Here is a 22054-nt window from a genome sequence, read left to right as displayed (position 1 = left end):
ACTGTGCCATTTCTCGATCAATTCCCCTGTCATGGAAAACCGCCAATGTAGTACCCATTCACAAAAAACTATCGCCCTATCGCCCTACTGGACACAATTGGTAAAATCTTTGGGTCTTTCCTCCTTGTTAAGTTCAAAGCATGGGTAGTCACCTCAGAGGGTTACGACCCTTTCCAAACAGGCTTTACAAAAAACATGGGCACAGCGGCAAACATCTTTATCCTGAGTATCTTAAAAGCAAAAGTCTTGGAAGAAGCCCCTAAAATTGCTCTTGCCTTCATAGATCTCTTCCAGGCCTTTGATAAGTTAAATCAGGAACAACTCTGGGAGAAATGACACAAATGGCAATGTCTGGACTCGATACTGAATCCGATCAGGGAATTACATACAGACACATTGATGAGGGTGCGCTTGAGTGGAACGGGTTTATTGTCTGAAAAAATCTTCACTTTCAGAGGAGTAAAGCACGGCTGTCCCCTAGCACCGGCACTCTATAATGCCTACATTGGTGATATCAGCGAAATCGAAACAGACGTCCGAACTTTTCCTCCATCAGTCGGAAAGAAAAAATACACAGATTGATCTATGCAGACGATATCATCCTCTTAGATCAAACAGGCGTTGGCCTACAGCGGAAACTGCTTAGCCCACAGAAATATCTCAGAAAAAACGATCTCGAGATCAACACCATGAAAACAAACAAAAGTGATAATCCTTGAGAAAACAGCTAAAAGAAAATCTACAAACTCTTTTTCTAGAAGGATGCGGCCTGGAAACAGTAAAGAGTGTCAGGTACCAAGGAGTGATATTCAATTTGCATCGACAAGAACTCCCAATGCAGGATTTCCTGTTCAGGAAAATCAAGACCCTCACGGCTCAAGCGATGAGAATGGACAAAGAATTTGGACGTTTTTCTCTCCAAGCTTCAATACATTTCTACAAAGCAATGGTTGTGCCGGCAATAGCCTACAGTGCCGAATCTATGCCGATGATTCCACTGCATATTTGGCAAACACTTGAAGGCTATTACTAGAGGAAACTCTTGATTCTACCTCTCTCTACCGCAATAGTGAGAAAGGAGCTCAGCCTTACCCCATTGAAAGGCACAGTGGAGTTATACGGTTTGATGCTCTTCAGAAAAATCCAAATGTCAAACCAAACATTATTTGAACTTACGCATGAGGAAATGAACTAAGGCTGCAACGCTATGCTGCGTGAATGAAGAACAGAAACATCTGCCTCTTGGAAGAAATCAGTAGCTCTGAAAGAAAACTTGACTATAATCCAACAAAAAAACTAAAATAATGGGACTGTGCCAGACGTTGGATAAGGCAGAGAAAAACAAACTTACTAAACAGCTACCATTGAACGTCTGGAAGATAAACCAACCCATGACATATCTCATCAAATTTCCAAACAAGAGACTTTGTTCGACTTTCGTAAGAGCTCGGCTAAATCTGCTGAAAACCAACGGATTCTGGAAAATCAGGGGAATCTCGACAGAAGACCAATGCAGGTTTTGACACAGAGGCAAAACAACAGAACATATAACACTTCTGCTTTCCTAGTGCCAGGGTCTGGTTGAAGAGAGAAGAAAGTTTAAGGGACATTTATTCACTGAAGTCAGGCAACAAAACAAAGATTACTGGTGGAGATTTTTGATGAATGGCAAAACCACCAAATCAATAATCACTGTAGCAAACTTTCTGAAAAGTTTGAACCTGGATAACAAATGTTAGACCACCACTTGGGCAAAGAGTTACTTATTCAACCGATCCAACTCCAAACAAGTCCATTGTATGCCATCTTTAAACTCTGTTTGATGATGTAACACTTGTAAAAACTGATAACACAGTTAAACCAAGTATAATAATTAAAAAAGAATAATACAATTAAATACATAAAGAAAATACTTAAATACAGAGGGTGAGGGAGGAAGGACAAACCTACTATGCCTTGTGAGTTTTCAGAACGTGCAATTGCAGAAGGGAAGGGGAATGGGATAGATGCTGTGGTGGTCATGGGTGAGCAACAAGTGAAGTGCAAGGTGGGTAAGTGCAAGCCTCCAGGGAGGAGGGTGATCTGAGGCAAGTGCTGAGGAAAGACAGTGATTTGGTGTGGGAAGTCAGGGCCCGGAGGATGCATAAGGGCCCTGCACACCAAACAAGCAACTGTGTGATTAGCAGAGGGGAGTGGGGGGGGGGGGGGAAGAGGACATTCTTGAGGAGCTTCCGGAAAATAAAAAAGTCCTGCTCAAGACAAAGAGGGAGGGGGAGGCTGTTCCAAAGCAGGGAGCCAGCAGAGGAAAGCGATCGACCACCCGCCCTCTGTTTAGCGAAATGCTTTACACACAAAGAGTTGGTGCCAGAGGAGCGCAGGGATCTATGGGGGACATTTTTAGTAAGCGATAGTTGCATAGTTGATAGTGTGGTCCCCGCCCCCAGACAAGCTTGTGGATGATAGAGGGATTTTAATTTAATCTGTGAAGCAACCAGGAGCCAGTGAAGACTTTTTAGTGCAGAAGGGATGCGGTCCCTGGGCTTGAGGCCAAGGGTAAGTCTTGCTGGCCTATTCTGGATTAACTGGAGAGGTAGCAGAGTGGAAGAAGGGAGATTCAGGAGGAGGCTGTTGCAATAGTCAAGTCTAGAGAGAACCAGGGCTCGGGTAACATTGAGATTCTGGGGGAAGGTAAGAAAGGGTAGAATTCCTTTGAGTAGGAAGAGCTGAAAGTGGGACTTCTTGGCAATGTCCTGTGTGTGAAGGAGGAAGGAAAGAGAGGAGCCGAAGATGACTCCAAGGTTTCTGGATTCAGAAGAGGGCGAAGGGGGAGAGCCCATGGAGGAAGGACAGAGTGAAGGGAAGAAGTCAGGGCAGGGGTCCCAATGGGAAGGATCTCCATTTTGCTGGCATTGAGGCAAAGATCATTGGAAGTGCACCAGGCCTGGATGGCAAAAAGGAAATCAGGGATGAGGGAAGGTGCAAGAGGGTCAGCAGGAAGTTTGAAGAAGAGTTGTGTGTAGTCAGCATAACACTGGAAGTTGGGAGAGAAGGAGGAGATGAGGAGTGCCAGCTGTGTGAGGTAGATGTTAAAGAGTCAAGGTGAGAGGATAGAGCCCTTGGTGACGCCGCATGTGGACAAGGAAGTAGGAGAAGAGAAGGTGCCCAGGATAACTTAAGCAGAGCAATCAGTAAAGAAGGAGGTCAGCCAGTCCAGTGCCCGCTCTGAGATATCAAGGGTGTTGTGGAGCCTTTGTATGAGGATGGAGTGGTTGACTGTGTCAAAGGTAGACGAGAGATCAAGAAGGATGAGGACAGCTGCGGTGTTGGAATCCAAGAATGCAAGCAGTTCTTCACGGGTATTCAGAAGAGCAGTTTCTGTGGCCCTAGATGCTCGGAATCCAGATTGATGGTGCTGGAGACCATCAACTAGTTCAGTGTGGGAGTTGAGTTGGCCAGGACCAACTTCTCCAGTAGTTTATCCAGGAAGGTGGTGATGGAGATAGGGTGGTAGTTGGCTGGACAGGTAGGGTCTGCTAATGGTTTTTTAAGGAGGGGGCACATAAGGGTGTGCTTGAGGGAGGAGAGGAAGGAACCATTAACAAAGGAGTGGTTACAGAAATCAGCAAGTGGAGGGACAAGAGAGCCAGTGTTGTTTTTGATGGTTCTGGGGAAGCAAGGGGAAACCTGTCTGGAAGAGACCTTCATGGTGCCGACAACTCTGGAGACATCAGGTGAGACAAGGGCAAAGGAGGAGAAGGAGGAAGGAGGAGGGTGAGTGGCCAAGTGAGGCTATGGGTAAGGGATGGGTTGGGAGAGTGTGTAGAAAGGCTGTTCACGATGTCCTGAATTTTGTGGAGAAGCGAGTGGTGAGTGCGTTGCAGAGGGCCTGAGAGGGGATAGGGGAGGAGGAAACTGTGGAAGGGTTGGCTAGTTCCCTGCAGATTTTGAAAAGTTCACCCATGTTGTTGGATGCGCTAGATACCCGTGCCTGAATGTGGGCCCTTTTCTTGGCATGGATAGAGAGTCTGTACTGCCTTTGGAGCAGGTAACAGGCCAGTTTGTCAAAGGGTGTGCCTGAGGTTTGCCACTTCCGTTTTGCAGCTCTGCACTTTCATTTCAGGGCTTCAAGTTCAGATCGTACCAGGTGTTGTGCTTAGAGGTGGGTTTCAGGTGGATCCTCATGACTGGGGCAAGGATGTTGAGAGTGTTTGTGCTGGACAGGTGGAGTTTGCTGAGAGCAGTGTCGTGGTAAAGTCAGAGTTGGGGGGAAAGGGGGATAAAGGTAGAAGTGAAGGCAGCAGCTGACACTCGTTTCATCAGGCGGATGTTCATGAACGAGGTCAGCAGGGCTTTTGGAGCCGAGATCACAGGGCCATAGCGACTCAGGTGGGAGAAGAGAAGGGAGTGGTCTAACAAGACACTGGGGGACCATAGGAGAGGAGAGAGGGAGGTCAGAGTGAAGGAGGATGTCCAGAGGCTGTCCAGTAGAGTGGGTTATGATATGATGTGATATGATATTTTATTTGCATTGCGCTCATACACAAGTGTTTCAGAGCGCGGCTAGGCAAGGGAGGGGAACAGGGGCGAACACAAAAACAACAACGATCTTACTAGGCCCAGTGACATTGAGAACGTGCAAGTGCATGGGAAAGGGAAAAGGGAAAAAGTGCATAGAAGGGGCAGAGTGGAAGTCCAGAGAAGATAAATAAATAATGAATAAGAATAAATAGAAAAGGGAGGCAATAAACAGTGGTAGTGCACCCATCAAGTGGTAAGTGCTGTGTTTATGGCACAGACTGGGAAAGTCTGACAAGTGCAGAAAAAGAGAAAAAAGGGGGGGGCTTTATGGGTACAGAATACAGGTCCACCAGTCCACCAGTGCAAGGGGTGGCCAGGAGGCAGTGCAGGAGGGCAGCAGGGTGAGCAGGTACATGGGCCCAGGGGAAAGAGGGTGGCCCGGTGCACAGTGCCAAGAGAGAGCCGGTCAGCAGGGGAGAGAAGGCAGAAGCAAAGAGGAAGGTCTTGAGGTGCTTCCGGAACCAGAGATGGTTCTCCTCAAGTTTCAGAGTGTCAGGGAGGCTGTTCCAGAAGGAGGCCCCAGCTGAAGATAGAGATCTACCCCCAGCTTGTTTCTTTGAAAAACGATTGACCGTGAGGGAGTTAGAGGAGCGAAGAGCTTGAGAGGGGAGGTATTTGCGGAGGGATAGCTGTAGGTATTTTGGACCCAGGCACCAGAAGGCCTTGTGGACAATGCAGAGGGGGTTTTGAATGTAATCCTTGCATCCACTGGGACCAATGGAGAGATTTCAGGGCTGGAGAGATACAATCCCAGGGCTTGAGGCCAAGGACAAGTCTTGCAGTCCTGTTCTGGATAAGTTGCGGAGAGTAGAGGCAGGAAGATTTAGAAAGAGGCTGTTACAATAGTCCAACCTAGAGAGAACCCGAGCTTGGGAGACAGTGAGCTTCTGAGGGAAGGAGAGGAAAGGCAGAGTACCTCTGAGGAGGTGCAGTAGGAAGTTTGACTTTTTAGAGACCTCAGAGATATGGGCGGAGAAGAAAAGCATGGCGTCAAAGATGACCCCGAGGTTCTTAGCCTTGCAATTAAGGGTAGGAGGGGGTCCAAGGGAGGCTGGCCAGAGAGTGAGGGAAAAGGATGGCGAAGGTGTGCCGATGAGTAGGATCTCAGTCTTGCTGGCATTCAGACAAAGATCATTGGTGGCACACCAATCTTGAATGGCAGTTAGGCAGTCAGAGATGAGAGAGGGAGAGGAGGTGGCCAAGGGCAGCAGGAAAATGAGTTGTATCCTCAGCATAGCACTGGAAATCTGAGCAGAAAATGGCAATGCAGTGGGCAAGAGTTGCAGGTATTGGTTAAAAAGCCAGGGTGAGAGGTTAGACCCCTGGGGAACACCACAGGTAGAGAGGAAGATAGATGGTAGGAAGGACCCCAGTTGGAACTGGGAGGGCTGATCAGAGAGGAAGGAGGTCAGCCAGGCCACAGCCTGATCAGTGATACCCAGGTTATCACAGAGACGGTTGAGCAGGATGGTGTGGTTGACCGTGTCGAAGGCAGAAGAGAGATCAAGAAGGATGAGGAGAGAGGGAATGTTAGAGTCCAGGTTGGAGAGCAGATCTTCACAGATTTTAAGGAGAGCAGTTTCTGTGCTTCTGGCCGCTCTGAAGCCAGACTGGTGATCATGGAGACAGCCAACAGAATCTGAATGAAGGTTAAGCTGAGAGATGGCCAGCATTTACAGGAGTTTGCCCAGAAAGGGGGTAATGGAAATTGGGCGATAGTTAGAAGGGAGAATGCAGAGGGATAGAGAGGTGCAGAGGTCAGTGACAAGAGTAGATGCTGTGCCTGGGGAGTCCAATTTGATATTAAAGTCAGTAGCAGTTGCAGGAGGTAGAAAGGTAGAAAGTAAAGTGGAGTTAGCGCCAGGAGGCGGTAAATGTTAGCAATGGTCAGGCTGGAGGAAGGAGAGATAACCAACTTGCTTACCAGGCTGTCAAAGGAAGAGTAGAGCTGAGTGGGTAAGAGGGAAGAAGGAACCCACTCTGGGAAGATTAAGGCAATGCCACCGCCGGTACGGTGAGGTTGTGGCTTGGAAATTATCTAAAAGTCGCCTGGAAGGAGGGAGTCAAAAGAGGTGACTGAGCTATGTCTCAGTGAGAGCGAGACTGTCAAGGTCAGTGTCTTCAAGAAGGAGGCAGATTTCAGCAGAGTGTTTGTTGGTGGAGCGGGCGATAAGAGTTGCCAGGTGGAGGCAGTCTCTGCCTTTGAAGGATTTCTGAGGTGGAGTACAGGGACGTGGTATTTCAGTCAGAGGGGAGAGCAGAAGGCGAAGTAGAGGGAAAGGCCAGAGAAGGAATAAACTTAATGAGAGATGGAAGGATCCGGTTAAAGAGGCGGAGTTTGGCCTGGGGATCCTGAACCAGAATAATTCCATCGTGGTAGACATTAATGATGCAGAAGAAGCCCGCCAAGGGGACTTCCCACTTGGTGCCACCATTAATGGGAGAGGATGTGAAAGGGGCGAAAGTGGGGAAGAGAGTAGAGATGAGAAGTCCATAGGTCTGGAGAGGGGACAGAGAAAAGGATATCAGTGAAGATCTCTCTGGAGGATGTACTGACATAGGTGTCTGTGATGGGAAGACCAGGAATTGCACCCAGGATGTCTGTTTTGCGTTAATCCATCCAGATTTCATGAGAGAGGGACAATAGGTGATAGAGTAGAAGTTAGAAAATGTTGGAGAGGTGGTGAATGCAAGCCAACCTAGATTCAAATTCTTACAGAAGGGAAATCAAAGCAGTGCACACAGGATAGAATTTTGAATGCCAACCCACCCAGATTAGAAATCTTAACGGAGGAATACTTTGCAATGCAGTGCAAAAAAAAAAAACAACGTCACAAAGTGGTGCACACAGGTATGAGAGAAGAAAGGAGCACAGCATGTGATAAGAAAATACAAAAATGAAGAACACAGAGAGCTGTGCCGAAGGAGGAGGTTCAGGGAGGAAAGGCAAGAAGTGATGTTACGGTTATAGAATCTAGGGATAGCTGGAGGATGCAGTAGGTAGTTCAACCAGCACTCACATTTGCGCAGAGAAGGGGCGGGCCTGGGGCGCTGAGGTTCACGTTCATGAGACTGCAGGAAGTGCACGGGATGCTTCAGCATTGTGTGTGGGCAGCAATAGGAGGGGGCCCAACCGAGCTCAACCAGGCTCGGACAGGACGTTTTTCTGTGGGCCTTTGTCATGGGGCCGGCTCGAAAGACTGCCGGCACCCGATAGGACCAGAAAAAGAGTACCTGCACCAGTAACGTGCAAGGCATCTCCGTTTCCATGGCAGCACTCAGAGGCACCTAGGTTTCGAGGATGAGGGCGGCCATGATGGTATGCAGTGGCTTCCCAGGCTTGCAGTCTGGATTTGCGCCCTTTGTTGTTCTTTTCTTTTTTATTTTAAAAAGTCTGCCTACAGAAAGATGTCCATGGCCATTGAAGTCAGGCCGTGCAGGTGTTGGGTCTCAGTGCTGACGAAGTTGAGAGCAGAGCGTTGTAGACTCGGTTGGTCGCTCGCTCTCTGTGTGCCCCGCAGCAAAGTGCTGCGTTGAGAGGAAGGGGAGATCTTCCTGGCAACGCACCAAGTGTGAAACAATTATCATCTTGATCATGCAATTCTTTGAAATGTCTATACAAAATATGTATTGACACATTGCATGCAGTTGCATTAAAAGCTTCATCTGAGACATCCACAATTATCCAGAACACATGCTGGTTCTTTGATTGAACAGCTGTGCTTAATTTTATGTATTCCTTAAGGTTCTATCTTGACAAGCGTCCAATGCCACATGATTCCTAATTGCTATCATGCGGTCATCTTTACCCGTTTGCCTTCTGTATCAAACAAACTGGTAAGTTTCAAATGTGTCCCTCTGACCTGATTGCAATCCATGATGACATACGATCTGACGGGGGTGGTGGGATATTTATTAGGATTGATGGCCAGGGTTTCTGTGACAGATGCAGAGGCGAAGGTTTCAAGCGTTTGGAGGATGGATGTCAATATATAAGTGTAGGAACACAACTTTTTATTTGCTCACTTTAGACCAGTATTCGAAGTGTACGAAAGAAAGTCGTGTAACTATGTTCCCAGCTGGTCTTCCCCCATTCTCCACAAACCCCATTGACGCGCCCCCTCCCACGCGCAATCCAAACCCCCAAAGAAACACACCTGCTGCTTGAGGGATTGTTCAGTGCAGTGCACTGAAGTGCACGTTTCCACTTCTTGCTACACTTTTATTATTAAAACTAATCCATTGCGCAACGGTTTATTTTAAAAATAAAATTATAGGAGCAGTAAAACCATTTTTTTAAAAATCAAAGTAGAGGAGCACCACTGCCATCCGCTCCTGCCCACTTCGACCACTGCATTAGAGAATTGTATTAACTCCGGTTCTATGTGATATTGTTGAATATTAAATGTTGCACGCAAAAAAGTCTCTTTTTTTTTTGGCTAATTTGGAGCAGCCTTTAATATTCGCCAAATATCTCTTTTCACCCACCCCCCTCCCCGTCCCCCTGCCTCTGAGATTGGGGGATTTCACCCCTCTGACCATTAATCCTGCACCCTCTCCCTCCATAACCGTTCCGATGCTACCCCCACACATTTAAATATACACAAACACACACAAATACACGCATACCTTCTCGACCGCCCCCTCCCCACACACTACCCTACAACATATACACAAACACGCAAAAAGACAAACACTTGCCTCACCTCCAACTTCTGTATTCATGCGCTCATCTCGGTCACACCTGTCAGCTTCTGCACGCACTCGTGTGCTACACGGGCGTAAGAGTTAGATTTAGACAGACCACTCTGCGCAGTCTTTCTAAATAAGCATTTATTTTCATTTTACACAAAAAAAAACTTTTTCACTTAATACCTTAACTCCTTGTTGGATGAAACCACCACATTTGTAATACAGTTTCCAGAAGAATACTTGTGGTCAGGACCAAAGGGGTCATTGTTAGTCTCTACGTGAGGCTACATCTAATCAGACCAGCTGAGTGCAAAGGCCAGATCCACCAGAATATAATCCACCTGAATCATTTCCATGCTGGTCTGAATGTTGGTTTTGCTGGCGTGCCTTCGGAGGGCAAGCCATTACATGCGCGTAAGCTGGTGCTGTTGATAATTGTGACTGACAAATAAGAGGGCATTTGCATATTGTAGTAGAAGAGGTCTATTCTGAAATCATGGGACACCCGAGGCTTCATCTTCATCATTATGGTCATCGTCAAATTCAACAAGGAGTTCAAATTGGTATTAAAATCCCCCATAATTATGACATGCTTAGAGGTGGCAGCATCCCACTGATGCTGTAATGTATCCTACAAGTAAACATTTTAGCCATAGAACTTCACAAGACCAAGTAGAGTGATCTTTGGGGCCAGGAGGTCTGAGAGTCTACCTGAAGAAGGACAATTTGATTCAACAAATTGAGAGAAGACCAACATAATAAACCCACTGTTGTATCCTAAAAGAAGAAAATGTCGCCCTCAAAATTGAGGGCTGGGGGACTACTACTCCGATGCGCAACCACACAAAATATTGCTCAAATGTTCAACCCAAGAACATCATTGCTGCAGGGTTTTGCCAATGTAGACCCAGACTCCCTGATGAGCCTAACAAGTGGTATATCAACAGACAAGGTATTGGTTCAACCACTGTGCATAGACCATTGTCGATCCTCTCCTTAATATACAATGTTAACAATAGGTATCAGTATTTTTTCCAATTTTTCACAAATGAGAGTTGAACAGATTCTTCACGTTCACATTTAATTTCAATTGTTGATTAATATGCTTCTGCCAACACGTGTTTTGACCTTACAGAAAACAGGTCTTCTTCAGGGCCAATGTATCACCTTTATCCTGCTTAAATATTCTAACTAACTGATTGAATGATGTCCAGCAGCTTAGATATAACCTTGCTGGCTGTACTAAGAGACCTAATCCCCTTTGTTTTTTCAGAAAAACAATTATTTCTCCTTGGATTGGAGTTGCGCTTCCTAACCTTTGCAATGCTTCCTATAGCGTGTTGATGCTGCCTGCTTGACTCAGAGCAGACCACTGCAGGCAGCATCAACACGCTATTGTTTGTGTTTCTTGGGCGAGGCCGAACATAGCATTGTGCTGGGTTGAGGACGTGCAAGGCTTCTTCTGATCGGGTGCGTTCACAGGCAGAGACTGTGCCGCACAAATTGCTATGCCGTTACTATTGCAGGCGTTTGGGACGGTACCAGCACTGCAGGGTCCAAGGCATTCTTAAGGTACTGTGGGGGCAACTGTTGTGGAGATTGGAGCCCTATACTGCAAGTTGCAGAAGAATTGGCAGATCCACAGACTCTAGTTGTTTCCATTGTAGCCTTGGATTGTAACATAAGGTTAGAAGTGATGTGGGGCCAGTTGGACCAGTGCTTGCTTGGCTGTTGTTTGCATGTGGTGGCCTCTGTCTAGAAAATGTAAGAAACAGACGTGAGTTTTGAACCTGTTGCTTTGTTTTGCTTAGGACATGCGTCAAATGGCAACATGTTTTCTCCACAGGATCGACCAACTATTGCAGATGTTAGGCATTGGGCGTGGACCTGTTAAGTGCTAGTTTTTAACGCCTACATTGGCGTTGTTCTTCACTGTCTACTTTTTGGCATGTTGAATTGGTGGAGATGATAATATGTCCTGTGTAAACAAATGTGTAAACAAATGCTATGTGTGTGAAAGGGAGCAGCGTTTTACACCTAGTGGTGCATGTGACATTGGCAGTAGAGGTATGGTACACCTATCATCACGGGAAGAAGAGGTGTTGGACATCCAGCGGTGCATGCAGCATTTGCAGAAGAGGTGGTGGACATCTATCATCACTGCACGAGAGGTGTTGGACCCCTAAGCGGTGCGTATAGCATTTTGCACATTTGCTCCCTGGAAGATGAGGTGTTGGACATCTATTTGGAGTCTGGAGCTGTGTGACAGTTTAAGCGTTTGTTTATGGAGTTGGACACCTGTGCTTTGTGGGTGTTGGGCTTAATTTAAAGTTTGCCGCAGCAGAGGGAGTGCGCCTCATGATTGGCGCCACATTGAAGGCTATGCCACACAGTGGAAGTGGATTGTGTTATGCATGAAAGGCACAAGATAGTAGAAAAGAGGTTTTATTGCATTGTCAAAGGTCTTACTTTCTCTTATATCCCACTATTTCTTTACTTGTGTGCTTCTATTATAACAAAGAAGAATGTCATTGTATGCATGTAAAACTAAACATATTGTCGTCTAGGTAAGCGTGTAATGTGTAATTTAAACAGTAAGACAACTGACGTACTAAAATACAAAATATAAATATTTAATTTCTGGGTTTTGTGAAACATTTAAAAGGCATAGTGCCTATGAGTGGTGAACATAAGCCACAGTCATTATTTACAGCCAAATAGAAATAATAACTGCCCATTATATGGTTGTGAGACAGAAAATGTACCATATTTTTCCAGGATGAACAGTACTATACATTAGGAAAGGCATTATTGAAAAGCTATTGTTTTCAAGAGGCCTCTGTTTCTGACTGTAAAGGCATTCGAAGGCGTTTACAAAATGGTGGGGCACACCTGGAAATGGCTTATTTGAAGTCTAAGGGGCTATTGGATTCATGGAGATGTCAATTCACCCCCAAGTATCATGTTTTCTGCTGGACATTCAGGCCTCCTCAAATGAGCTAACCAATCAACGAGGCAAGCAACGAGGTGAGCATGTTTAACAATGACGTGAACATACATGTTCAACCAGTGCATTGATCTCAGAGGTGGGGTGATGTATATAGGGGAGCAACCCTTAGGGCTGCATTGAAAGATTCAGCACTGTTTCAGGGGGTGGGGGCCAGCTTTTTAGGACTAGCCAGCATTGCGTTTCAGTAGTCCACTCTCACTGAATCCAGGCCCTGGACCATAGTGGAGCACAATGCTTTGCGCAACGGGTATATCTGTGGCAATGGGGATTTAGACAGAGCTTTCAGAATGCGCTTCCAGAGGAGGGTGAAGCCCGGTGTGAATCCTTGGGATTTGTCCTCTTTCTGCCAGGGAATGTGCCAGTGGTGTGTGAATTTGCAAGACTTCTTAACACTGAGAAAACTGAGGTCCTGTTCTTTCCTGCTAACACCATTCCCCCTCATCTTCCACCTCCATTTCTGTCTTTTCCACCCTCTAAGCTTTCAATTTCAACTGCAGCTGGCAGCCCTTGCTTTCACCTTGATTAAAATCTTTCCTTCTCTCACTATATCTCTCTTACTTCGTGTTCTTGCCGTTTTCACCTTTACAAAGATTTTCAAGCGTCCAATCTTCTAATATCCTCTCTAATTTTCTGTCTACTATTATACTGTTCTTCCACCTTGTTTGGCCTTCCCAGGTTTCGCCTGGTCCCTCTAAATTCAGTTTTTAATTCTTCAATTTGTCTACTGTGTCTTCTTTTCTACCGCAACTCTATCTCCTCATCTCTTGCAACACTTCATTGGCTACCTTTTCATTCTCAAATTAAGTTGAATTTTCTTTGTCTTGTTTTTAAATCTTTTTACAGTCTTGCTCCCAACTAACTTACTGAACTCATATCTTTCTAAACTCCATCTCGCCCTCTGCGGACTTCGGCACATTTTAGACTTTTGGTTCCTCGCCCACCCTGTGCTCAGTCTCGTTTCCGATCTTTTGAACTTCTGGATCCTCACCATTGGAATGCTCTTCCACTTTCTCTCCACTCTACTAATGTCTACACTGTCTTTCATGGTTCTCTCAAAACACACTTACTTCTACACCCTTGAGTGATTGCAATCTGGTCTCAAGTGTCTACCCAATTTTATTGTACTGTGTTCTAATTTTTATTGTACACCGCTTTAGCTTAAGGACCAATAAAATACAAAAATACAAATATTTCGCTTCAACACAATTTCTCAAAATGAAGTGTTTATGAATTTGAGATGTTTTTTGCTCTGGGCAGATAATGCACACCATCTGGTTTTGTGGGTGTTTAAGTGTTCGTATGTTATAAGAGTGGGATATGTTGCCCTGTGGAAGATGAAAACAATGTTTCTTTCCTCCTCAAATAGTTAAGTTCTGCCAACACATGATAACTCTTTCCACTAGGATGTCTGAGTTGAGAATGATTGCCACCAATCATTAATGTTGAAAATATTGCTCACGGATAATTAGCTCTTGCTTCTAGTTCAAGCGGATGATAGAAAGGAATATGCCACGCACAACAAGCTTCCAGGGTGGCTAGGCCGTATCCGACTGCCACTTCCTGTATCTCTCTGCTGGGTGGTTGAATAGGGCGCCCTCCTGACTAGAGGAACTTGGATCTATCCGTTGCCCTGCTGCAACACCTTGTGTTTCTCATGTTACACAGCTAGTGCTTTGATTTTAGTGAATGCTTTTGCTCCTTTTAGGAGGTTATATTAGGCGGATTGCACAAAAATGGTTATTTAATGTTCTACCTTCTTTTTCATATTTGATTTCTTTGCGAGTCATGCTCACTAAACATGCTCGAACTTCCACAAATGGGATTATCCAGGTTTTGTCTTCCGAGATATTGTATTTTTCCTGTAAACATGTGCAACTGTAACTGCATATGTTATTCTTTGCATCCCATGTTTTCATAGCTTTTTGCCAGGAATAACAAATCAGTAAAAAAAACTGTTGCGATCAAAGCCGTCACTGGCAGATTAATTGATAAAAGGGAATCTTTGCAATTTCGGAAATTTGTATAGCTGCATAGTTGGGAATTTTGTAGAACTCCATGGGAGTTATTATGCCCACGTTCTCCTCCAGCCTACGTTTTCTTCATATCATTGACATCCCTTTTTAAACCAAGCACCTGAAACCATCAACCAGACAATTGACAGGAGGACATTGCAGGTAGCCACAGTCTACCAAAGCTACCACCACTGCCAGTTCAAAGGTGGGAGTAGCCTTCCTTCCATGGGCGATGGAAATCCCAAGGGATCCCCCACACACCCTCCCTCTAAACACACACACCTGATCGAACAGAGAGCAATCTGAGGGTTCCCTTAGACATAGAAGTGGACTGCACACATCAGGCCTAAACTGGAGGATGATCAAGAAAGGCAGCAACATGCACCCATTGACAACTGGTCAGCTAAATAAATCATGTTCCTGAATAACAATGAGCAGGTCCGGGGTGCAGAGACCTGAGCCAGTACACACTATTGTTGATTGTTATGTTACTATGACTGACAATTTAAATAATAAAGTTTTCCGAAACAGCATTTCAGAATCCACCATAGTCTGAGATAGTAGTTGCTGGCGCTTATAAATAAGTGCTGGGGTTGAGCCCTGACAAACACCCCCACAAATCCACATATTAAGCACTGAGGCAGGGTGAAGATAATGAGGTCCCAGTGCTCAATTATTGCAACCGCTAGTCTAAAGAAAACATTAGGGCAACTCTAGAGTCAATCCACCCACCCTCATTCATTGAGTAAAAGTGCCCAAGGCTTTCCCATTGTCACTATTGTAAGATGCCGATGAGTCTGGTGTGGTCTTTTGTTTTTATGTGCTTGGTTGTTTTTATTTTCATTGATGTTTTGTGTAGATATGACTAGTATTATATGTGTTTTCTTTTATTCTCTTGATGTATTGAGGGTTATTGCTTAGGATGATGCGGGGATCAAAATTGGTTTTCTTCTCCCCAAGTGCTAAAATGTATTTTATATACTTTGGTTGGTTTGGTTTTCTTTGTGTCATACATTGAAAAATGTATACATAAAGATGTAAAAAAAAAAAAAGATGCAGATGATTAATTGAGGAAGACCCGCCCACTGGTGGCTTTATTTTCTAGTCTGTCAGATGTGCACCAAACTTAAAATCGATAAGCATAATATGTATGATTTATATTAATGGGGGCGTTCACAGCAAAATGACATAATACGGTTCCAATAACTCCTAAAAACATCGCAGCAAGCACAGGCAATAAGCTTCACAGTTGTGAGAATTGCCAGGCAAAATGCTATTTTGTAGAAATCTTAAATTGCCATGGATATGGGGTAATGCCATATGCAGTGGCACCATACATGCCGTGTCAATGCATGAAAAGTCAGATGGCCTCTACTGTGGTGCTATTTGGTTTGTTGGACACTAGCTTTGCTGTGCAAGTTAAAAGCAGGTGCATATCCATAGCATAGTAGTGGCCAAGGTGAGAGGCTGTAACAGCTCTGGCAATTACACAACTCTTCTGTGGCCAAGATCAGTTCATTGCTCACTACAGAGATGCAATGAGGAGTCACTGTATGGATGCAGTGACAGACCCAGAACATGGGGTGATCACGCCCGCATGTGGCGACTACTCAGTCATCTCCTTAGATTGTCGTAAGGGACCGGCATTGGTTGAGCTATATTTCCTGGGGCCATTCTGGCCAGTCCCGAACGAATCATACAGTAACTTACTCATATCCATAGGCAGTGGACGAACAGTTGGGGCGGTGGGGTTGTGGGTCTGCAGGTAACAGAGCTCCTCAGCAGTCTTGTCCTAGTATTAAGGACACCGTATCAGCCCTTCTCAATAAGAAGCAAGATTTGTAAAGCTGGCGGTACCTGCACGACTTGTCCCCCATTTCAGCCACCAGTGAGGTATTCTTACCTAAGACGCCCGCCTCGCCTTTATCTCCTTTATGACCTGTAGAAGGAAGACATCACAAAAAATTATCAAAGAGATTAAAACAAGATACTGCTCCATGCATCACACAGTACTCCTCTTGCGGTATTACTCTCTTATTGTGTAAGTAATGTGCATAAGCTAATGATGCATAAAGACTCACTGCCTCACTCTTTTTGCCTCCCTCATATGCCACTCATTGCAGGGGGTGGTGTCACAAATAGAACATGTCCGTTCCCTCAGGTAAATATCAATTATGCCCCCACACATTTCAAAAGGGAGAAGCAACAACAATCTGTCCCGCTTTCAGATCAAGATGTAGCACTTTAAAAAAAATGTTTCTAGTGTTGGGAGTTCTGGGTTTTTGGTGGAATATTGTAGTGTACAGATGATCTGGGACACTCAGCACTCTTTGATGAAGATATATAGCCTGCAACACACAATAACAGCCTGCAAATAATCGTTTTATTACAGGCTAGTTGTAGCATCACTACTGACCTGTAAAACGAAAAGTACATCACTTTGACTCTACCTTCAGCTATTACAGTTGCATTGTGAGTCACAAATACTGCAACTTGAGCCCGCACAGAGCAGAATTCCAGCTGTCACCTCAGCCCTTAATGAAAGCCGCAACAAGCTTTTCAAATTCCTTTCTTGCGAAATAACATTTTGTGACACTTTACGACAATGATGAAGGCCTGTTTATGGTAGTATTTTTATATTGTGTAATGCTGGATTTTAACTCGAGAGCAAGAATCTATCTGCATGTTATTTCTTATTTTGAAGTGTTTTTAGAGGCATTTCATTAAACTGCTTAAATAGCTGCATATTCGTGTATTAAATTCAAACATATTCCACCTTGAGTCTGTATCAATTGCTGGGAGATCACTTACATTACATTGAGGTCATGACCGTGGATTCTACCTCTATAGGTTTACAGAGAAGGGTCGATCTGACCTCATGTTACCCAATAGAAAAGGGTTTGAAGATGAATCCGAAGAAATCGAATATTCTGACCTGCAACATTACCAAGAAGTGCAGAAGGTATGTTTGGACAGCCTTCAGTAATGCTATTCCCTTGACATCCTCATTAAAAAATCTAGGATATTTGTTTCCCCCCTCCCCAAATCACTTGTGTGTGGTTAACAATAGGCTAGAAATTAAATGGAAGCATATATCAGTGAGATGAGGGTGGTACTTGCTGCAGTAAAGCGTATGTTGTGTGCTCTAGATATAAATGATTCTTCAATGCACCTTAAAAATCTTTCACTGTTTAAATATTTTGGCCCAGATTCATGGAATATTTGCCCAGTTCAAAGTGAATTTGCACTGCTGAAAAGTGGCTTTGCACTGCCGACACAATCCATGATTCATGGGACTGTGCAAAGTGTATTTTTGCAGTGCAAATCAGGGTTTGTGTCAGCCGTGCAAAGTCACTTTTCGCCAGTGCAAATTCACTTTGAACCGTGCAGAAATTCCATGAATCGGGCCCACAGTGTCAGGTTCTCCCCAACCGTATTGACTGAAATCCCCTTAATGGTCCTTCAGGGATCAACTTCCAAGCTTCAGAATGAATCGTTACCCTTCCCTGCAGGTGACAGGCCCTCGTATTGCCCTGGTGGACCATTCTTGGCGATTATGTAAAAACAAAATTTAAGGAAATCTTTATGTCATCTGGTGTGTATTTTTTATTTTATTTTATTTTATTTATTGGGTTTTTATAATGCGCATATACACAATGTGATTCAAGGCGCAACAAGACAAGTGGGGAGAACAGGGATGACACAACAAAAACAGTTCTACTAGGCCATGTGACATTAGGATCGTGCAAGTGCAGTAAATTGAAGTGCAGGGGAGATGGGGGGTGCCGGAGGGTTAAGCAAGTGCCAGGGGAGGCCAGGTGGACAGGGCCCAGGGAGAAGAGAGTGCAGGGGCAGCAGACCCACGTGCTCAGTGCGAGAAACAGGGCTGGAAGGACTCAGGGGGTGCAGGACGAGCCATGCTAGTGCAGGGGGAGGGAGCCCAGAAGGGCAAGTGCAGGTTGGGGAGTGGGGTGATCAGAGGAGACCAAGTGAAGGGGTAGACTGGAGGGGAGGGAGGCTGGTGCCCTATAAGAATCTGAAGAAAATAGGCAGCCAGTCAAGAGGCAGTGGGGTAACATTAGCAGGGGAGAGAGAAGGAGGAAGAGAAAAGGAGGGTCTTGAAAAGTTTCCGGAACTTAAGGAGATCCGGATCAAGTCTGAGAGGGGCAGGGAGGTCATTTCAGAGGGAGGCACCTGCGAAGGAGAGAGATCTATCCCCCACTCTCTGCTTGGAGAAGCGTATGATCTACAGAGAGTTGGAGCTAGATGACCGAAGGGCTCTAGCACAGATTTATTCAGGGAGAGAAAGATGGATGTAGCAGGGTCCCAGAAGACCTTGTGGATGATGCAGGCAGTTTTGAACTTGATCCTCGCAGCCACCGGGAGCCAGTGGCAAGATTTTAGGGGTGGAGAGATGTGATCCCTGGGCTTGAGGCCAAGGATAAGTCTTGCAGCCCTATTCTGGATTTGTTTAAGGAGGCGAAGGGAGATGTTAGGTAGATTGAGGAAAAGGCTGTTGCAGTAGTCCAGCCTGGAGAGGACCAGAGCTCTGGAGACATTGAGTTTCTGGGGGTAGCGGTGGAAAGAGAGAATGCCTCTGAGGAGGTGCAGCTAAAAGTGGGCCTTCTTGGCAAGGTCCATGATGTGCGGAGAGTTGAAGATGACACCAAATGACACCAAATGTTAAAACGTGAGGTCTTACGATCTAGAAGATTGTTTTATTTCAATACATTTGTAGGTTCTACCTCAGCTGAGTTTGTTGAAAATGTATGGTCGACCTTGTTGGTTACTATTTTTATTTCCCACTTAAGTTCACTTGTAGCTTTTCTAGCAGAAATGCGAGTCCTTTTGGGTGATCACGCAAACTTGGCAACATACCATTTTTTTTAATCTATTTAATATTTATGTGATGAAATATGTTTTTTTATATATATGAAATCAATTTAGAAAATGTATGTTTTTAGTAGCTTGTTTTATGTAATTATTTTAATGTTTTGAAGACATTTTTGTTGTATGTTGTCTGAGGTTTCTTTTAAAAAAAAATGATTTAACGTATACTATTATCAAAAAGACCTTGTATAATTGCATCCTTCAACACTACAACCAAAGATCATTTTTAAAGTGATAATCTTGTAAAATCCGCAAATGTCACCATATAAAACATTACATTGCATCATTGCCATCCATAAAACCATCCCATAAAACATCATAGTACAAAAAACAATCTGAGTACCCTAACATTTACAATATTTGCTTCACATTCTATTAAGAGATGTTTAGATATACAATACAAAGTCTGCATAATCGAACATTTCAAAGGCATACCTTGCCTTGCACCCATAATCTCAAGAGAGCTACAAAGAGCCATCAATTTCCTGTGTGCAACCATTAATCTCTTCAATAATGCACTTCTGTTTGGACCTGCCAACTTTGCATGTACCATCATCCTCTTATATAACACAGTTGTTGCCATTGTCTGCATTTGTCATTGTCATTCGAGGTGTATATAACTCACACGGATAGACACTGGCATTATAAACAATGATTTAAGGACTTTCCCCTCCAATCCTTTCAGTCCTCTACCATTCTTATGAGCCCATTTTCAGCTCTGTATAAGATTTAAGGCAGTATTTTGGTTCTATATAAAATCAAAATGATCTCTGAGGAAAACCCTCCCTGTGTGCCCACAAATGTATTAATTGCACTTAGATGTTTTAGTGTCCAAGAAGTGTAAACCCGGTGTTCTTTCCAGTTCAGTTTATTATCCACCACAACAGGAGGATATGTATATGAATGAACAATTTCAATAATGGAGTAATGTAGTTTCCAATAGTACACTTTCTCCTTTCTGCCTAATGGGGAGAAGACCATTATTTTAGGTTGATCTAGATTGATTTTTAATTCATTATTTATTGCATATACTCTTAATGTATTTAATTGCTCCTGCAGACCCATTGGGATATGATCTAATATAAGGAGAACATCACTGTATCCTAGAGACACTATTTTCTCCTTCCCAAATGTAATTGGAGCAACTCTAGGTCCTTTCAGTGCTTCATTCAGATCTGCTAAGTAAAGGTTAAATAGCATTGGGGCTAGTGTGGTCCTGCTTGACCCTACATCCTCTCGGTACACGGTCAGTAACATGACGGTTTCCATTCATTTGAATATTCACTCTTGTGTTGCTACGGAGTAAAAAGATCATGGATAAAAGTTCACTGGGAATTTTTCATGATGCAAAATTCTTCCAGAGAAGACTTCTATTTATGGTATCAAATGATGCACTAAAGTCGACAAACACGGCACAAACAGGCAACTGTTGTACATTCCATGAATGGTCTACTAATCCACCAATGCTAATACATTATCAAAGGTATCAGCATGTTTACTAAGACTAGTCTGATTGAAAGGTAACAAATAATTCTTTTCTATCAAAGCTTTGAGTTCCCCCAATAATACCCTGTCAAAATGTTTTGCTGGAATATCCAACATAGCCAGGAGCTGATAATGACCAAGTCCTGCCAACTCCCTCTCTTGTGTATGGCCATGATGATACTGTCTCTCCAGGAGTCTGGTATCTTTCCTGATCGACCAATACATACGAACAGTCTCTGGACAGCCATCGCTCATACTTGCGGATTCTTTTTAATTAGAGTGTTACATGGGCCGTGAGGTCCCGCTGCCCTAGATCGATTTAAAATCAGGAAAAGATATCAAACAATCCCAGTGAGTACAAATGTTGTTTGCTTCTGAGACTCCACCATCCCTAATACCAATGGTCTGGTTAATGTAATTGGCCCAAGCTGCATTGGGGGCACTGTTTATATTCCGTCCTGTGTTGTTAATTACCTTAATCTTTGCACAACACAAATGGTACTTCTTATATAATAAAGACTGGCCAACTGTAGCCAGTTCTCATTTTCCATCTGTGTAAAATGTCTCCTCATCCATTTTTGGTGTTTGTGCTTTGGATGTTTTATTTCACTATCAACCAAACTTGGCATAACTTGCAACTTCTCATTGCATCAAATAATGTTATGTCCTGTCTCAGTTGTCATTTAGCTTGTTGGATTTCTTTGTCAAAGTTGTTCTTGCATTTAGATTTTCCATTGTACAAATCTCTATTTATCAGTGCTGGTTTATTCTCCACTTGAAATTGTATCTCTTGCATGATATGGAAAAACAGTTTAACTCCTCTATATCACTGCTCTGCTACCCCCTTTCTCCACAACTTATGAATGGGCCCAATTCTCTACCTGCCACCTTATTGGCCTTTTCCAAGCTTCTAGGATACCAAATAATCAGATGCACCTGGCGTTCAGCAAATCATTGAAACAATCCCATCCTCAATGACTAAAGAAAGTACTGCCCTCGAGGAAATTCTCCCGGAAAATAAATTGCAGTCACCTAATGATCATCAAATTGATGACGATTTGCCTGATCAATCTATCCCTGAGGTCCAACTTTATGATGTTTTCTGCCGCCCTTCTCAAAACACCCGTAGAAGACGAAAAAGGAATAGGAAGAGGACTTCCGCTCGGGGAGCGGATCTAAACTCTTCATCTGAGCAGTCCAAAAGCCAAATCTAAAACTAAAGCATTTGTGGCTACTCTCTCTGTCTATGAGCCGCAGCAGGTGCCCCCACAACATAATGAGTCGGGAAAGATCTCGAATTCCATTCCTAATGAGGTATGTCCTCTTTCTCCTGGTTTGGCTCAATTTGAAGGAAAGACACTGGAAGTTTCTATGTACAATCCTGCCA

General features: G+C 44.2%; 1 protein-coding gene across 1 annotated transcript in view; it reads right to left on the bottom strand.

Annotated features, from left to right (window-relative positions):
- The window catches only part of LOC138471867 (ficolin-1-like), a 323001-nt gene that overhangs the window by 123236 nt on the left and 177711 nt on the right, over positions 1–22054 (bottom strand). Inside the window, exon 5 of the mRNA XM_069609726.1 lies at positions 16196–16231. Coding sequence (XP_069465827.1) covers positions 16196–16231 — 36 coding nt within the window. The remainder of the gene's footprint in view (positions 1–16195; positions 16232–22054) is intronic.

The sequence above is a fragment of the Ambystoma mexicanum genome, chromosome 8, assembly GCF_040938575.1.
Source record: "Ambystoma mexicanum isolate Mex_15411 chromosome 8, UKY_AmexF1_1, whole genome shotgun sequence".
Lineage (NCBI taxonomy): Eukaryota > Metazoa > Chordata > Amphibia > Caudata > Ambystomatidae > Ambystoma > Ambystoma mexicanum.
Note: the sequence above shows the minus strand (reverse complement) of the source record. Positions and strands in the feature narration are given on the sequence as shown.